The 19,400-nt window shown below is 41.6% G+C and overlaps 2 protein-coding genes across 3 annotated transcripts; both read left to right on the plus strand.

The window, feature by feature from the left end:
- Positions 1 to 557: 557 nt before the first annotated feature.
- On the plus strand, positions 558 to 13,762 carry pigs (phosphatidylinositol glycan anchor biosynthesis, class S). Its single transcript, XM_012855228.3, has 12 exons — positions 558 to 682; positions 2,474 to 2,613; positions 2,696 to 2,807; positions 2,902 to 2,991; positions 3,093 to 3,184; positions 3,444 to 3,684; positions 3,791 to 3,933; positions 4,736 to 4,850; positions 4,947 to 5,092; positions 6,347 to 6,447; positions 8,098 to 8,308; positions 13,170 to 13,762. The coding sequence occupies exons 1-12, from the start codon at positions 655 to 657 to the stop codon at positions 13,446 to 13,448; spliced, it is 1,698 nt and encodes a 565-aa protein (XP_012710682.2). The 5' UTR covers positions 558 to 654; the 3' UTR covers positions 13,449 to 13,762.
- A 1,065-nt stretch (positions 13,763 to 14,827) lies between these two features.
- Positions 14,828 to 19,059, plus strand: srsf1b (serine and arginine rich splicing factor 1b). Of its 2 annotated transcripts, XR_004931921.1 has the most exons (5): positions 14,828 to 15,311; positions 16,523 to 16,719; positions 16,845 to 17,017; positions 17,448 to 18,122; positions 18,471 to 19,059. XR_004931921.1 is itself a non-coding variant. In XM_012855229.3 (4 exons), exons 1-4 carry the CDS (start codon positions 15,121 to 15,123, stop codon positions 17,628 to 17,630), a joined length of 744 nt encoding a protein of 247 aa, XP_012710683.1. In that variant the 5' UTR covers positions 14,828 to 15,120; the 3' UTR covers positions 17,631 to 19,059. The 2 variants fall into 2 exon arrangements, 1 of the variants encoding a protein (XP_012710683.1); XM_012855229.3 differs by having other exon boundaries at positions 17,448 to 19,059.
- Positions 19,060 to 19,400: the final 341 nt, after the last annotated feature.

Below are 19,400 nucleotides of genomic sequence, written 5' to 3' on the forward strand. Positions count from 1 at the left end.
ACGCACACATGACTATAAGGAATATCCGGTATAGTCAGGGCGGTTTTGGTTCAGAAGGAGTTCTGAGCTTTTAAACCTCTTCACCCTATATTTATATTATTTTGTGTATTATAAATATTGTTGAATTGTATTTTTGATTTTACTTTAACTTGTTCCACGTCTTTTTTCACGAGCAAACAAAGAAATTAATCTAATTCAAAATTTAAAGTAATTTAATTGTTGTAATTTTGTGGATTTTGTATTCTATAGTCTTTACCCTGGCCTATCTACTCGTTTAGTTTAGTGAATAAGTAATTAATGCTAAAGAGAGAAAACAAGCGATGTAGCCTGTAGGGCTGAGAATAGGCGTTCACCAACCAGTAGGGGGTGCTGTGGCACAACGTGTCCAACATTGTGTACGTGCGCTTAATATGCTCACCGTTGTTGCCGGGGCCATAGCCCATCCTTGTCTCTATTTTTCTTCCGTCTGAGTTTATTAACTTTTTTTATCAGCTATAATTTGTATAGTTTCTAAACGCGAAAGACGATTTGCTTCTATTTTTAAAAGTGTAGCGGTGCATATAGACAAAGTAAACGACCGGTGAAGCGCAGTAGCATCCTCGGTCACGTGACAAGAAACGGCTAGTGTCTGGATGAACAAACGCACCCAAGCCAATGACAGAAATGGCCACCACGGAAGTCGGTGAGTTGATTAATTTGCTGATTCTGTGAAGATGATTTTTTTTCTTGTTTTAGACTGTGGTGCTTACTGGTACCATTGAATAATTTAGGATATATTAAACGCCTTCTACAGCATGTTTAAAACCATCTCAATGCGCTGTTTCGTTCATTAATACGTACATATGAGCTAACAGCTAGCTTGCCTGAGCTGGCTGAAACACCTGCAGGTTTCTTGTACCCTAGATCTATATTACTCTGACACTTATAATGCCACCATGCATTTCCATAATAATAATAATAATAATCTGTTGCGTGTTTCTGTTTTATCCCAAACTGGAATGATTATGGGTAAAGCCATTTATCTATAACAATCACATAATGCAGAAAGTGAGGTGAGGATGAAATACTAGATTCTATGTTTGTTACAATCCTAAAACACTGAGTTCTTGGCTCTGTAGTTGTAGTTAAAGTTTGTTTCGACAGTGACATACATTTTAAGCCATTTAATATTAAAATACAGGGCACGTTTTAACAGTTTCCTGTCTGTAGGCTGAGTTTTTGAACAAATGTGAGTCAAACGAATAACGAAAATGTCTGCAATTGTTTTACTTTAATATGTTTTACTGTTAGCGCCTGAAGCCGTGGGCTAAGAAATAATACACTTCTTTTAAACTCCCTCTATTATATTTATAAGTTCCTTGGTCATAGAGTCGGTTTCTAATCCTTTTAAGCATAACGTTGAACCTTTTTTATTATTTGTATACATTTATACTTTTTTGTTCAGTTATCCAACTTTTACCAATTAAGTATTCAGATAAAAGTTCATAACGTAGATGATCAGTCGCAGCATGGGGCTCCTCCAAGGTTGAATCTTCTTCAGTCCTCCACAGGTAGCATTTAATTTAAAAGTTTAATTAAATGGTGCCAATTCACAACAAACTTTTTCTCTGAAGCTTTTACTAGGCCAAGAGGGGCCGTCAATAAACAGAGGTTTTACAAGTTAAGGTTTAATTTTTGGAAAATCTGTATTTTATTTTGCCAATGCACTCACTGGGCTTCCTGAAAGAAAATGGCATGCAAAGCTGAATATACTTAGGAAAATGTGAATATAGTCAAAATACTTTATAGACAATTATTTTTTTACCACAAGACAAGACACTTTAATTTATTAATTTACTTTTTTATTTATTCGTTTACTTTTTAAATTAGTTTGAAGTTACAGGTGAAGGGAAGCCTGTTCTTAGTATTATCAATGTGTAATACCACCAAGATTTTGTTATATTTTTATTGTTTTCAGTGGCAGGACCGCCATCTTGTTTTCCAAGCATGTTTCACAGTCTGTATTCAGTTGCACTTTGAATTCAGGTCAACACCCACATCAAATAAAAGCAAATTTTTAAAAATGATTTCTTTTTTTTTAATAGAAAAAAACGACAAATCGGATTTAGTATAATAAAATGGGAGATTTTATGTTTAAGCCATATCGCTCAGCCCTAACAGAAATACAACTTGACTAGAAACACAGTTTGACCGCTGGACAGAAAATGAGCGAAGCCAAAATCCCAATAAAGATTTAGCTTCATATTCACATTGAAATATAGGTGGTCTTTTGTTGTTTTTGCTTTTTAAAAAGCAATATAGGGTTCTAAATGTGTTATTTTCATTTTTAATGATCTGCTCCAACTCTCTTTTAAGAGATGTCAAGATAAAAAAAAAAAAAAAAAACTTCCTCTGAGCCTTGAGGACTTAGTTGCAAATTAACTAACTTAAAACTGTTAGTCCACTCTCTTAACACCATCTCCCTCTCTCTCAGAGCACAGACGAGGTCAGCTCGCTGCTCTGTCTATAGCAGCAGTGGTCATCGTCGTGGGAGTCCCTCTATGGTGGAAAACCACTGAAACCTACCGCGCCTGGTTGCCTGTCAGTCAGATCCAGGAATTAGCGAAGCTGGAGGTTTGTTTCTGGCTCCGTCGACACTTGGACGCGTAGCTTCGTCTGCCTATCACACGTCTCACTCTCTGTCGCGGTTTCCCAGCTCCAGCTGAGCGCAGATGTGGAGGTTGTTTTTGCCCGTGGCACCGTCCCACCAGAGCAGCAGAAGAAGATGCCTCTGACACAGACCCAGGAGGAGGATCATGCAGTTGATGGTGACATATTAAAACAAACATATCAGCTTGTAGTCTTTTAACTTCCTACCTGGAAGCCTGCACACTCTTCTTGTTGTGATTCTCTTGGTTCCAGAAGATACAGCTCTGAAGTACAGGTATGAGACTAGATATCGGACGGCTACGGTCATGGAGGAGGACGCCCTGAACAAGCCTACGGCGGCGGGTGAGTTTTCTGGAGAATCCAGCTGTGCGTTCAGGCTAAACATTTAGCATTTTTATGCCAAAGCACAAGTGCTCACATATAGCTGGTGTTTTCTTTTGTAGAGGCAGATCTGGCTCTGCACATGCTCAGTGAGAGTCCATGTGGTTCTCTGGTCATATATGTGATCCCTGAGTCGTCCTCACAGCTGCCTCAGGTGAACATTTTACTCCACGTTTATTCAAATACTGTAATGTTTGGTTACTATTTACACTTGAAATAATATCTATTAGGTTTCTATTTGAATTTAATTAACAGCTTTTGACACTTTAGATCAAGAGCTTTTGATAATTAAAAAAAAAAAAAGCTTGGACGATATGGTATCAGTGGGATAGCACGTTCTTGGATAAAACGTCACCCTAATAATGGCTACGGATATATTACTAATTAACCATATGATGTAATTATGTTCCCAGGATGCCGACGTGTACATCGGCCAGCGGCGGACTGCGCTGCTCCGTGTCGTCGAGCAGATGAGAGCGGCGAAGACACTGGAGCAGCTGCTGCATCACCTGCAGCCTCAAATCAAGCAGGTGCTGAGAGTGATGTCTTTCAGCCGCGCCGACATCACCGCTGCCCTCAGCGACAGAGTCCGTTTCCACCCGGGCAGCAAAGAGAGCGTTGCTGACAGCATGAGAGCCTTCAAATCCAGTCCAGGTTGGTTAGCGTAGTCAAAAAGCGTCCCGCTGTAATTCCTCCTGCAGCCTGTGTGTCTGTGTCTCCACACTTTCCATCTGTTCTCTGCTTATCCTTTCGTTTTTAGGTTACGAGATCACATTCAGCTTGTTAAACCCCGACCCAAAGTCTCACCGGCTGTACTGGGACATCGAGGGTGCCGCGCAGACCTACATACAGCCTTTACTCACCAAAATGTCCCCAGTGGCTAACTTTAGCATCGACTCTCAGGTACTTGTGCTGGCAGTTTCTTGCAATAGGATTCATACATCTTGAGCATTTTTTTACGTTACAAGCACAAACCCCGATCTGCTTTGTTGTGATTAAGGCAGCAAAAGGAGCTCGTAAGTGGAAAAATTGAGGCATGGTTTACAAAACTTTTTACAAAAACAAATCTGAAAGGTGTGATGTGCAGATGTAGCTCTTCAATGTGCTGCCCGTAAAAAAAAAAAAAACATCCATTGGAATTAAACTTCTTAGGAAGTCCTTTAGTTGTTATTATGAAGACCAAGACTCTCAGGTGTTTCAGACCAGGTCAGGGAAACAGTTGCAAAGGAGTTTATTAAACTGTATCCCAGGCTTTGGACATTTCATTGAGATTTTATATCTATCATCTGAAAATGCAATGAACGTGCCACAAACGCATATCTACCAAAACACTTGGTCGTCCATCTGAATCCATCGTCTTCATGGTGAATCGTGGCGGAGGCAGCCTCCTGCTTTGAGGAAGCTTTTCTTTAGCAAATTTAGGTTACCTTTCATGTTAAAAAAATGTTTGATATTCAGAAGCTTTAGTTTTTCAATCAAACTTCCAATCTAAATCCAAAAAGTGTTTGTAATAAAGTATTTAAAGCCATATATGTTTCTGCTTTAAAGCTTGTTAGTCTATCGCATAAAATAGATGGACGTTTGTGCTTGAGCTAAAATGGACAAGGTCAAGTTATATGACTGCTTTCTCATGGCACCTTTTCATCAAAGTGCAAGACAAACCTTGTCATAAAAACCCTCCGTTCTCGTGCCGTCATTTTTACAGACCTTGCACTATACCATGCTTGGCGTGAACCCACGATATGATGCCAGCCGCGGTGCTTACACGCTCAATGCCGACAGTCTTGCACATGTCATCAACCCGGTGGAGGCCAGACTTGGTAAAAAGTTTTTTTTTTTCCCCCCAAAGGATAACAAACTTTTAAATATAATGATTTTTCTCAGTAACTTGTATAAATATTTCTTTTTTTTTTCAGGCTCTAATGCTGCATCTTCCAACCCAGTGTTGAATTTTCTTCTGTATGTCCCTGATGCCCACCATTCACCTCTTTACATCCAAGATCACCACAAGCAGGAGGTGCCCTCCAATGCATTTCACTCTCCCCGCTGGGGTGGAATTATGGTAAGAGGACCCGATGATACCTGATGATTTAAAAAACCAAAAACAGTGTAAGGCATAATAGGTTATAGAGAGAGCCATTATCATGTGATGATAAAGATTGGCGCTAACTCATGATGATTTCAAAACCTAAAGGTTGATAATCAAGAATCTTTATCGTCACCCCGTGTTGCATACGGTGGTGAATTTAGTTTTGAGACAGACTCCGGCTCAGGAGGCACACAAACAGTATATACAGGCAGACACAACAGACATAGTATTTTCACCTTTTTTGTTATTTATTTATATATGTATATATATATCAGTCAGTAATATAATTTGGATTGTTCTTGTTGGTGTTTAGATAATTTTTTTCCCCCCACTTTCGACTTCACAACTGCATCAAAATAGCTGTATTTACGTTCCAAATTACTACATAATGTAACTAATTTGGTAAAATAGGTGGTTTGGTAATATAAAAGTTTCTATTTTAGGAAAATACGTTTTCCTTTAAAAACGTATTTATTATAAGAAACACTGTGAGGTCAATAAATACCACCAAATATTAAACTTTTACTTTTTTGGTCAGCTTTTAATGATTTTCATCTGGATACAAATCCAACATATACGCTTTCGCCCTCCTTTTCTTCTTGGCCTGTGTAGCCGGACAAAAACTCTATCTCTTTGCTTTCCATAGTTACCAAAACAGAAATCAGGGATGTTCTCAAAGCCAGAATTTATTCTCTTCTATTGAGAAGGAGAACAGCAGGGACACAATCCCTGGAATAGATCTTTATCCAACCTCCTCTATTTTGTTTTAACTATACAAAACTATTCAGTACCTTTTTTTATATACTAGTGTGTTTTTTTTTGTTTTTTATCCAAGATGTGGCAGCACAGATTTTTCACCCTCAAGTTGTCTACTGGAAATTCTCCAGGTCATGACAAGAAAAAAAGCAATAATAGTAGACATAACCAACTCTGCAGCTGCACAGGGAGCCAATGTTTTTTTTTTTGTTTTTTTTTCAGGTTCTGAGGTTAAAAAGAAGCTTATCTCAAAATTCTGCAGTGTGCTTTAAATAATTATCTTGCTACATAGTCTAAGTTTGCTTGAGCTTAAGGTCACAACCTAATAGGGAGGCGTTTTCTTTCAATGAACTGGTAATAATAGTTTCGCATAGGGTTGCTTTCAGTTGTCAATACTGTTTTTTGTTTAATTTTTCTGCACAGTAACTTGGAGCTCTAGGTTAGTTTTGAATGACAATGTTGTGTTTTTAGGTTTATAATGTGGACGGTTACTATGAAACAGAGGCAGAGTTCCCTGTTGACATAAACATCAACATGGCTAAAGTCATGGGGGTCTTCCTCGCGCAGCTTCGGTGAGTGTTGACCTACATTCATTTTATGTTTGCCCCCCTGTCAGATTTCCTCTTTTTTTTTGTCATACTTGTTTCAGGTCATTAGAATAATTATAAGATTGGATAAAGATAGCCTGAGTAAATGCAAAAAGCAGTTTTCAAACGATTGTCATGATTGTCATTCAATGAGAGGAAAACTATCCAAACCTACCTGCCCTATCTGGCTTTGTCCTAAGTCCTGGCTTTGGCGAGGCCACCCCAAAACTCTCTTTAGTTTTTTTTTTTTTTTTTTTTAAGTCAGAGATGGTCTTGCTACTATGCTTTGCATCATTTTCCTGCTGCAGGACCAAATTTTTACTGGGCTTAAGGTTGTGTGCTGATAATTGGAGAGTCTCCTGCAGGTACAGAGTCAAATCCATGATCCTATTAATTATGACAAGCTGTCCAGGTTCTCCAGGGAGCTAAGCAGCCCCTAACCCTACCCCTACCACCACCATGTTTGACTGTCAGTGTGATGTTTTTTAAATTCTGCATTAGATCAGTTCCTGGATACAAGCGACCAAAATGAGCTTCTTATGAAAAGTGACCAGGCTCAGCCTCAGAGAGAGGTAAGGGAACTCTCTGTGTGAGTAGAGCCACTGCTGCTCTGTATTAGAAGGAGTCGGTTGAGGTGGTTTGGATATCTGATCAGGATGTGCCCCCTGGGCTCCTCTCTTTAGAGGTTTTGGGGCACATCCCACTAGAAGGAGACCCCAGGGAAGACCCAGAACTCGCTGGAGGGACTATAAATGCCATCTGGCCTGGGGATTACTGGGAATGAGCTGAAGGATGTCGCTGGGTTCCCTCCTAGATCTGTTGCCTCAGTGACCTGATCCCAGATGAATGGAAGACATTGGATGGCTGGGTGGGTTGGTTAGTTTAAGGTCAGATGATACATGACAAACACTTTCCAAAAAGTTATTTTTTTTAATGGGTTACTGGGCATTTATGGTGTTTTTGGTCAGCAGGGGTCTTGGCCTTGGAGCTTTCCAATGGAGACCCCTTCTTTATTTTATTAACCCCTTAGATAACTGAGCCTGTAGAGCTTTAGATGTTGTTCTTGGATGTTTTGTGACCTAGTTGAATTATTGATGTGGACTTTGAGTAAATTTGGGTGGCTGGCCTTTGGTTGGCGGGACGGTTCACCACTCCTGCATGTTTTCTCTAGTTGTGGATTATGGCTCTCGTTTTAGTTCACTGGCGTCCCTAAGTCTTAGAAATGGCCTTGTGACCCTCTCCAGAGTGATGGATGTCAATGACTCTGTTTTTTAATGTCTTTAGATGATTGAATTCATCAGAGGTTCTATTTAAATGATTGCATCTGCAGGTTTGCCAAGTGAAATTGAGCTCTGCTTTCCGAAAATGGAGTTTATTCACAGCGAATCCTTGAGTTAAAAAGGGGGGCAATTACTTTTTCACAAAGGACCAGCTTGGTTCAGATATCTATTCCCCTTAATAAATTAAATCTTAATTTAAAAAATGCTTTTTGTATTTACTCATTCTATCTTTTATCCAACATTAAAATTAGTTTCATAATCTGAAACGTGTAACAAAAAAGCAGAAACAGAAGAAATCTCTTTTTCACTGCACTGTTTATATAAGGTAACGTTGCGGCGCTCTTTCCTCTGTCAGACTGTTGTTGGGTGTGCAGTCATCTCCCCCTCCCACCGGCTTCCTGGTGGCACCGTGCGGCAGTACCGGACTCGCCGACTGGGAGCTGGACCGGCTCATGTGGAGCCGCTCGGTGGAAAACATCGCAACAGCGACCACAACGATCACCTCTCTGGCACAGCTGCTCGACCAGATAGGCAACATTGTCATCAATGACAACATCGCAGAACAGGTAAAACATAAATGCACGAAAATCATTAAGGTGGATGATAATTATATGAGTGCAAGGTTTTGCCTATTTATAGTATTTGTGACTTACAACAGGAAACCTTGCGGGTTTCCTCTTGGTAAAGGGGCGTTTTCTTTTCCACTGTCACAATATGCATGCTCGGTATGAGGGATTGCTGCAAACTCAAGGACACAATGCAAGCGACTGTCGCAACGTACACATCCAGGAGTGACTGCTGCGAGTCAGTGACTCGATGCAATCCGTTGGCTTTCTTTAGATGGAAGACTTTTTAGCAAAACTGTCCGGATTATTTGATAGAATTGATAGAAAGCTCCTTTTAGGGCTGGGCAATAAATCAATTTTTATCGATTCATTCCAATTTGCAACTCTTGAAGATTTAATTTACGAAAATCAAGATTTTTAAATCCCAATGCACTCTCCTGGGCATCCATGAAACTTTGCACTATATCAGTCCCAAAAGGGGACATTGTTTTGTAACAATGTTCAATATATGTTTAAGAAAATATATTGTCAAAATAATCCAAAGAGAAAACCTTTTTACCCCCAAGACGGGGCACTGTAATATTTTGTAAGTTGGTGTGAAGTTGCACAAATGAAGTCTGGCATGTTCTTAGATGTGTCATACCACTAGCAGTACACATTTTGTGTGATGTTTTCATTATTTACTATGGCGGGGTCTGCCATCTTGTTTTTATAAGCATGTTTTAAAGCTCGTAATAAAGCTGCACTTTGAATTCAGGTCAACTCCCAGATGAGGTTTTTCAGGTTGTCTTGTGTTTAGCTCCATCCACCTTCTCATCACCTGACAGGCTTCCCTCTCCCCGCTGAAGCATCCCACAGCATGATGCTTCACCGTGGTGGTGGTGGTGGTGGTGTGTTCAGGGTTGATGTACAGGGTTCGTTTTCTACATTTAGGGTTGACCTCTGACCTCATCTGGCCAGACAACCTTTTGCAAACTTCACACTTCTCCTCCAGTGAGTGGGTTTCTTTTCATCTGTCATCTTCCCCAATTAAGGTCTGAGGTCTTAATTGCCTCCAAGGCTGTGAAGACGTATACACGTGCGCTTTCTTATTTATGTTTTGAGGGGAAAATAAATTAATTTTGGAATACCGCTGAGACATATGAGACAAATGTAGAAGGCACTGATTCAGATTTTTTTTTTCATTATGTCTCAATGGCCAATTATTTACTTTATGCAACAATAAAAAAAATCTAAAAATATGACATCATTTGACAAGAGGGCATGGCAACAGCTGCAATCATAGATGGGTTAAAAAAGAAAAATTGTCCATTAAAAGCAGAAAAAGTGCCGATAAATAACTAACCTGCTAACTCCATAGCTTCCAGATAAAATGCTAAGTTTCATCAAGAATCAAAGTGACTATAATGCATAAAAACACAGTTGCCATCCGTAATGAAACCCCAGATCTCAGACACAAGCCCTTCCCTTGCCTAAATTAAGGAGCTCCAGGAATAAATAAATGTTTATTCCTCAGGGTTCTCCCCAGAAATTTAGAGTTTAGTGGAGTTGCTGTCAAATTTTACCCGAAGCAGCGCTCAACAGCGGGGGTCGGAGATATATACTGATATACAGATCATTATATCAGTGTAGCGGAGCTGCGCCCTTATTCCATCCTCTGGGGAGAACCCTGTACCTGTTTGGACAAGGAGGTCAACGCTGAGACTCAGAGTGGAGGGAGTGCTGACAGGCGGGATGGAGATGGCTTTTTTCTGACGGTGGAGGGTTCTGTCAGGCTGCTTTGCTGAGCACCTGTTAGTTTGCTGCTGATTAAGCAGCAAAATAATAGGCAGCCTTGGAAGCAAACTACCAATGATCCAGAAGATTCTGTTTTCTGTAGGAACAACTTTTGACAGCAGTTTCTCAAAACATTTCCTAACTAAACAAGCCAGTCTAAAATCATTATAAATCTGGGGGGTGGGAACATTTGGGTACTGGACCCACTACAGACTGTTTCTGAGCTCTAGGAACCGCCCACTGAGTCAGGGATCGCTGGAAAATGTGATAAAACATAGGAGCAAGTTGCTCAGCACAGGAGATTTTGTCGGGACCAGGGGCCTCATGTACGAAGCGTGTGTACGTGCGAAAAAACTTGCGGCGCAGTGTTTAACACCCAATTTGGCATGTACAAAGATCAACTCAGATTTTTGACCTGCCATTAAAATTAAAAACCACAAAGTACTAAAGCTCACCCAAATCCACTGAAATATAACTCCATTCAGTTTTATTTAACCCAAGGACCATCGAACCTGATGTTTGTTCATGAGTTTGAGCTTCTATGGTACAAATCCACACAGAGAAATAGAATCACATTTAGCCTCATACAATAATATGATACACATCAAGGTCATGGAAACAACCTGAGTCCAGGTGTAAACTCTGCATATTCCTCTGTGCGCCGTGGTGCATTAAATGCATGTGAGCCATTCAACAAGCGGAAAAATAAAACGTGGTCATATCAGCAGATTAAACCCTAACCAAAGAGGTGTGATGATTCCTAAGGTAAAGACAATCACACATGTCCGTAAATATCTGCATAAAGTAACGTGTGATTGTTACTAGTGTTGCGCCGATTACATTTTTTGGCCCCGATACCTGGCTGTGCAATATTGGTCGATACCGATACCATCTGTTTGAAATTGATGTGTGTGTATGAAGAACTGCATACTACTTAGGGTAGTAGAACTTTTTATTGCCTACATGGAATGGGTGACAATAGTTGAATAAACTTTTGGCTCTCAAAGGCCAAAATAGTGCAACATTGGTGAAATTATAACATGTATAATAGTAGTGCAACAGTAAGACAGTGAAATTACATTAATAATTGAATAATCTCTTTTAAACCCTGAGTTTTGGCTCTCAAATGTCAAAATAGTGCAACTTTCATCAACTTATATAACATGTATAATACTAGTCAGGAGAGAGAAGGCTGCGTTCAAGTGACATACAAACATCAAAATGCCCTATTTGTTGGTACTCGCTGATACCAATACCACCATTTTATTGCTGGATCGGGGGCGCGTCCGATACTGGTATCAGTATCGGTGCAACACTAATTGTTACTCGCCTGCTGGCACATGATGATGAGAGGCTTATTAACCGCTCCAGATTGCCCAGACAGTTACTATTGAACTGGCCCCATCGTTAAGGGAAACAGAGCTGTGCGTTGCCGGCGCTGTTTCAGGTTGTAACTCTGCTGCAGTCTTTGCAACCGGAACGTTTCAGAGGGAGCTGAATGACAGGTCGGGTGTCAAGGCTGCCCCCTGGGAATGTCCCATCCATTTGTTGTTCAGACACATAAAATTCCCCTGAACCGTGGCCCCCACTTAGTGCAATGTCTCAAGGCACTGATGCAAATGTACGCAGATTTATGAAACCGTTTCGTAAATCTGAATTTTTTTTCTGCGCCGCAAGTTTCAAGATTTTTTTCCCCTGCCGCCAACGTTTAGTATGAGAGCTGCGCACATACGTCTGTCCCTCATGAGGCCCCAGGAACGTTTTTCTAGCTTTGGACATGCAGTCCAGATGTTCTCTGTCCCTCCGCAGGATTCTGAAAGGTTGGGATGAACTGGACCCAGTCGTCCAGCTCCAGGGGGGTGGGAGGAGGAGAGATCGATTTGCTCCTCTGATTGACCCCAGTGTGTTTGGTACTCACGGTGTACTGATCACAGTGAAACTGCAGCCTCTGGATTTCTTGCAGTATAGTCTCAGCAGCTTTATCTGCACAGAAACGAATAACCAGAAAGAGAAGAGCCCCGTGTCCCTTCACCGCTGGATTTTATTTAGTTAGCAGAGCAAATGCATGCCTCACTATTAGGATTTCTATTGGTGAAAAGTAGCGAAGATTCTGCATGATTGCAACCTGACCCTAGCCAGATGAATTTCGTTCCACCTAGCTTCACCCACATCCATCTGGGACATCTCCCATAGAGAGTGATTTCTTCAACCAATTTTATTGTCTGGCCAATCAGGACGCAAGGCTGGAGTTTCATAGATGTGACGTAGTGGAGACGCGACCGTGACGTGAGACTGTTTTGATTCAGACAACAATGGCGGCTCACATCGAGTAAGCAAGCGTTAACATTGATGCTGCTATTTCTTCCGTGTTGTCCAATCTACCTAATATTGTTTCATTAAAAGAACATCAGAGAACGCCTCTGAAGGTTTTTGTTGGTGGAAACCATGTTTTCGCCCTTCTCCCAACCGGATTTGGCAAGTTTTGTTTTCCAGGGCGCGCCCGTGGCGGAGCGGTTAGCGTGAACCATGTTAGGAAGCCTTTAGTTCTCGACGCGGTCGGCCCGGGATCGACTCCGACCCGCGGCGCTTTGCCGCCTGTCTTCCACCCTCTTCCTGTCAGCTCACTGTCAATAAAACGCGTGCCACTAGAGCCGCAAACACATAAAAAAAAGTTTTGTTTTTTCCTGCGTCGCTCTCATCAGCGTCACGGGTTAGCTTCGGTGTGAGTGGTTGAAATAGCACGTCGATAGAGATGACAGACAAGTGGCTTATCCAATCATATGCAAGGATTTTTGATAAGGCCCAGCCTTCAAAAAAGGCAATTCCTATGGCGGTGTCCCAGATGGATGAGTGGAGCTAGGCGGAGCGAAATTCATCTGGCTAGGGTCAGGTTAGCATGATTGTCCTTCCACTTAACAATCATGCGCAACTTTAATGTCTTGTTATATTCCAGTGAAATATGTTTGGTTTGTAAAGTGAAAAAAGTGTGAAAAGGTTTGAGGTTTGAATATTTTAGCAAGGCTCTACATGTTATGCCTTTTGACTGCATGTTTCCTAACCTGTTATTCCTTTCCCTGTCTGCCAGGTGTCCAGCGCTGTGGCCTCTCTGCAGCTGGCCGTTGCAGAGCTGGAGGCAGGAAACCTCGGGTTCGCCCTGCAGTTCAGCAAAGAAGCCATCCTGGCTTCAGAGAAGGCCTTCTTCGATCCCTCACTCCTCCATCTCCTCTACTTTCCCGATGACCAGAAGTTTGCCATCTACATTCCTCTCTTTCTGCCGATGTGTGTGCCTATCCTGCTGTCTCTGCTCAAAATAGCTTCCGAGGCTAGACAGAAACGCAGAGAAAAGCAAGCCAAGAAAGACTGATAGAAAGAAAGGTGGAGAGTGTGAAATGGGGGGGGGGGGCATGTTATGGAGAAACCGGTTTGTTGGTGGCCTTGACATTTAGATGCAAATGTGGGCTCTAAGAAATTGTTCTTTACAGTGTTTGTGTTTGGGGATATTACTCTGTTGGTGGAGATCAAGATGGGTGTTTGTTGCAAGATTATATTAAATGACTACTGGAACTGTTGCTGTACATTCGAAAGCTTGAATTCTTGTAAATGTGTACAACTTTTATATATGAACTCCACTTTCTAATGTAAATTATTAAGAATAAAAGACTAAAGCTGTAAATCCCATGTTGGCCTTTGTCTTCACTTTTGCACACAATCTTTGAATTAAACTTTATTTATACAGCACTTCTTATAAAGACAAATATAGCTAAATGTTATCAAGTTAAAAGGACAGATGGAAAATCTCTATAGCCACATTAAAAATGTGCCAATTAAGTAACAAAATTGACAATAAAAATTGTTGATATGGTGATGGATCAATTTTATGGCATAAGGAACCGAAGAAACAACTTGTAGATTTGTGAAGAAACACAGTAATTGTTTAGTAAGGAAAACACTGGATATATATATATGGTCAATAAATTACAATATGTGTTCAGTGAGGCTATTTGTCAAATTAAACCTTATTTTTGTTTTAAATTTTTATTTCGTTCATTGTGTTCAAACAAAACAAACGCAGAAACAAAAATTTGAAAGTCCTGCAGGAAGATAACACCCTTTAAGCGTACTTTTAAGCCCACATTTTTGTATTAAAAATGTTTTCCTATTGGTCAGACGCAATCTAAATGTGTCGTGTTGATTGATAGGGTTATGCTGAGGCTGCGTTATCTCTGTTTTGTGTGCACTTTTCTTTCTGCCATGTTTTTCCTTCCACTCAACTTTCCTCTAATATTCTATTCAGCACTCATTGAACGGCCAGATTCTCACACAATGAAGGAATTGATGTTTATACTGTAGAGTGAGTCAATGGCTGTTTTCTGAACAGCCGTCAAGTCAAAGTCTTCTGCGTAGTTTTCTGTATTAAAAAAATTATGTTTTAGTGGTCTGTTAAATTAGGAATTTTGTTTGGCTTTAATCCATAATTGCACTGTCAACATATTGAGCTTCACTTTTTTTTTGAAGATTGCTTAAGTAAAATGTTTCTGATATAAATTAATTACAGTTTTGACAAATTTAGTCAGACTATTTGTAACTGACTATGAGCAATTAAAAAAGATTTTTTTTTTAATTATTGTTAATGAAACAAATCCATACATGTGTAGCGTTTGCTGGGCCAAACGGGCTGAATTAAAAACAAAGCAAAGCTCAGCCCATTCAACTGTAGCGACAACGCGGAAGTAAAGGAGCCGAACTGTTGCTTCGCTGCTAAAAGGTGATTACGTGAACCAGCGTCACTACATGGCGCTAAGTTCGCCATTAAAGTTAGAGCCGATTTTTTAGTAGCACCCTTTGAGCGAACAGGAGATCACCCAGGCGTTTCCCGTCCCTGTTTTTTTGTTTCTCCCCCTCCACCCGAAGTTTCCCGCCTCTCTCCCCCCCCTGCAGAGCTCGCGCCACCGCAGCCTTTTGTTCACTAGCTCGCAGCAGCTCCGTCTTTCAGTCACTTTGCCGACGAGGCTAGCTAGCTAGCTTTTTGCGCCAACATGTCCGGAGGATTCGCTCGAGGACCCACGGGGAGCAACGACTGTCGCATATACGTGGGAAACCTTCCCCCAGACATCCGCTCCAAAGACGTCGAAGACTTGTTCTACAAATACGGGTCCGTCCGCGACATCGACCTGAAGAACCGCAGAGGAGGACCGCCGTTCGCCTTCGTTCAGTTCGAGGACCCGAGGTGAGCCGCGGCGCCCCAACCCGCCCCGACGAGCGTTAGCCTTTAACGGCTCTGTTAGCATGCAGCTGCTGCGGCCAAAGTTGTTTTTTAATCTTCGCCGCTACAAATGTCCGCACGCACTCGGCTGCCGGTTTTTTTAGCCCCGACTGTGCGCCGCGTTTCTGACGCACTTTAGCATATCTTCCTGTTAGTGAGTGGCTTTGTTACACAGCGAGCGAGGATGGCCGCTTGCTAACATGTGGCATTAGCGAGGCCTAGCTGCGGTACATGCTATAGCTAGCAGCGCCCGAGTACAAGTTGTCATGGTGACAAATAAACCTGCCTTATGCTTAATTTAGTTTTTTTGTAACTGCAAAGAATCTCCCTCGCTCTTAATGATTGTTTTTGTTTCTTTGTATATTTTTTTTTAAATGTGATTACTTGCTGTTTTGATGTGGCCCCGGCTTTATAAAGGGTTAGCCCTTGTTCTCTGTCGGCCAAGGGGGAGGGTGGAGGTGTATTTATTTTTATTTTAGTTTTTGTATTTTACTACCCGTTTTAGGAATCCTTAAAAAATTCAAGTAAAACTGGAAAAGTGCCTATTAAAAAATAAAAGGAAATTATTTCTACTCAACATTGCTAAAACTACACACAAGCATGTCGCATGTGGTGCAGTGCCGGCAACGTGGTTAGTCTGCATTGTTTTTTACGGGAGGTTTACCCTGTTTGGTCTGGAGCACTCCTGAACACCAGATGGGAGATTTGTAGGAAGTTCTGAGTCCACAGGGGACGTTCAACATAGACAAGTCTGGATGTCCAAGCAATGCACCCTGGTGGCAGGCTGCAAGATGCTAAAAGAAGCAACCAAAACCTGTATAATCATTGTTATCTTCAAGGGTTGGTGGTTCTTATCTAGTAAAGAAATCATCAATCGACCAAAACAATCAGTTGCAGGTCTCTCCCGATGCCCACCAACACATTTTACTCCTCTTGACCTGATCTATTAAGTGCTTTAGCGTCGCCTGTCCTCTTATAGCCCTTGTGGTGCAGACAAAAAGGTGTAGCTTCAGCTTACCTGGTCTTTGAGGGTGATCAATGTCAAGCGTTGATTCAGTGAACATTACAGTAGTCCAGATCTGTTGTGATTGAGCTCTTTTGGTTTTTGTACTTTTTTTTTCTTTCTTTCTTCTTGCAATTAACGATTGTTTGATTTTTTTTTTTTTTGTTTGCAGGGACGCTGAGGATGCTGTGTACGGGCGAGATGGTTATGATTACGACGGCTATCGGCTGCGTGTGGAGTTTCCGAGAAGCGGGAGGGGAGGTGGCGGTGGAGGAGGGGGTGGCGGCGGCGGAGGTGGAGGCATGGGGCCGTCAAGGAACCGGTACGGTCCCCCGTCCCGGCGCTCAGAGAACAGAGTGGTTGTGTCAGGTAGGCAATCCCTTTCCCCCCGTTTGTACAGCTTATGCCTTTGTCTTGGGGAAAAAAAATGTTTTGTGCAACACCAGTGTTTTTTTATTTATTTATTTTTTTCTAATTTTTCTTTGTTCCGTCAGGTCTTCCCCAAACCGGAAGCTGGCAGGACCTGAAGGACCACATGCGGGAGGCAGGTGATGTATGTTACGCCGATGTCTTCCGCGATGGCACAGGTGTGGTGGAGTTTGTGCGCAAAGAAGACATGACGTACGCTGTGCGTAAATTGGATAACACCAAGTTTCGTTCCCACGAGGTACGTAATGAGTACGGAGCAGAAAGCTTTGTAACTGAGGAGGGGCTCTTGGACCACAGTTTGACGTTTTCTCATTAAAATGAAGAAGCGGGATTGAGGGTGACAGATACCCGACCGTAAGTAAAGCTAAACATCAAGTGTCCCTGAATAAAAATTGACTAAGTTCAGGTTAAGATTGTTGCTCCATTAACAGTTTTATATTACAGCAACATTAAGAGAATTATTGGCCTTTTTAGCTTTCTTAACTATTAAAGTAATTGTTTTTTTCCCCCCCAACACATCTTTGTTTGAGAAAATGAGATTTAAGGAGTAGCTCTAGGAGTGTCATCATTCTGCTCTCTAAGGGAAGAAGGACATGTGGGCTCCTCCTGGTGTGTATTTGAACCCTGCTGTGCGCTTTACCGATGGTAACGGGTGGGTTTGTGTTTAGGGGGAGACGGCCTACATTCGCGTGAAGATGGACGGCAATCGCAGCCCCAGCTACGGCCGCTCTCGCTCCCGGAGCCGCAGCAGAAGCCGGAGCAAGAGCCGATCCCGCAGCTACTCCCCGCGCCGCAGCCGAGGATCGCCCCAGTACTCGCCGCGTCGCTCCCGCTCCCGCTCTCGCACCTAGATCTGTGTAGACTGAAGCAACGGTGTACCTCAGAGCCAGAGAGGAGGCGGTCACGTTTAAAATCCAGTGTTTCCTCCCAGGATCATCTCTCACCTGTGTTACAGTGTTGTTTTGTCTGTTTCAACCCCCCCCCCCCTTCTTTTTGTTGTTTTTACTGGTTTTTTTTTTTGTTTTTTGTTTTTTTTTGCAGACCTGATGGTCTCCCCATACTCGCTGGCTTGGCTCCCTCCTCTTCCCCCCCACCCCCCTCCTACTCTTTCAACTATCCATCCTCCTCTCATCCATGCATTTTTCTCTTGTTCTGTTTGAATGCTTTTTTTTTTTCTTCTCCTTTTGCCGTCTTCTCTGACTTCTCCCCAGCATATACGACTGTCCTTTGACCTTCTCGTGTGTTTCTCTGTAGAATTCAGAGGAACAGGATAGGATGGGAAGAGAGGAAACAGTTCATTTTAGGATAAACAGGAGGAGGAGGAGTCAAATATGGCACCAATGGTATGATGGCTGTGCCTTGTCAACTGTGAAATCTACACTTAAGGCTTTTTTTGATTCTCTTTTCCTTTAAAACACTCAGTTTACAATTGAGTATTGCTGTTGAATGTTACAGTAATGTGTGCTGTAAACTGTTGTATTTGGGGACACTAAAAAAAAACATTTTTTTTTTGTTTGCTTCTCATCTTTTTGTAGACAAAGTCATTTTCGATTTGAATATACATGGTGTCCCTTTTTTTTATCTCAAAGTAAACTCCCTGGTAGCTGATTTATTGATAATTTTAAAACTGTTTTCCAAAGGTGTGATTCTAACTCACCTCCTTCTCTTTGGTTCTGCTGGTTATTCTAAAGGTTTTGGACTGGGCTCATTGTCTCCCCTTTCCGGATCCGGATCAGGATTCAGGATCAGATTAGGATTAGGCTTCAGGATGGATACATGGAGCACGACCCCGGCCCTGTCCACCTTACCCCAGCTAACTGGAAACCTCGTAGTAAAAGACGTAAATCAAACTGAATTGGCTTCCGAATTACCCAAAATTAGTTCTTCCTGTTTGGTTTGGGACCTCAGAGATTCAGTTACTGCCGGCACAGTGGGGGAAACCATTATTTTTTTTATTTTTTTTTCCCCAAAATTTTGCCTTTTTTTCCCCCCTCCTTTTTTTTAATTGTAAAAAGAAGAGCAAAGCCTGGATAGGATCCAGTAGGAGGGCTTGGAGGTGCAGGATGGATCCACACGCGTAAGGAGAGCGGTAAATTGTGGGGAACATTTGTCAAGGGACAGGGGAGGTGTGGGAGGGTAAAAATAGGAAGGATGCTTTAAAATGGTATTTGACTTAGGTGAGTCTTTTCCAAAGATGGATGATTTCTGATTTTTCTTGGATATAATCTTCAGTATTTCACTGCTTTATTCCCTTTTAATAAAAACATTCAGTAACAGTAAGTGGTATGGATTTTTCTTTTGTATGTTTGTATTTGTCAGACGGTTTTATGCAGTATTTCTGTTAAATCTTAATCTGAAGATACATAGCTTAGGTACCAAGGCTGTAGAACCAAGTTTTTCTTCTTTTTTTTCTACCTATAGTTACAGAAGCAAAATATGCTAATTATACATTTCCAGATAATTCTTTTCATTTTGGTTATGGTGTTCAGTTTTATGTAGCACACATTCACTACATATGTCATCTCAAGGCACTTAAGGAAATAAAAAGATCCCCTAAATATCCAGTCATGAGATCTAATTAATTTCACATGAATCCAATTTCTACCACTACCATTCAACCA

Source organism: Fundulus heteroclitus, chromosome 11 (genome assembly GCF_011125445.2).
Source record: "Fundulus heteroclitus isolate FHET01 chromosome 11, MU-UCD_Fhet_4.1, whole genome shotgun sequence".
Lineage (NCBI taxonomy): Eukaryota > Metazoa > Chordata > Actinopteri > Cyprinodontiformes > Fundulidae > Fundulus > Fundulus heteroclitus.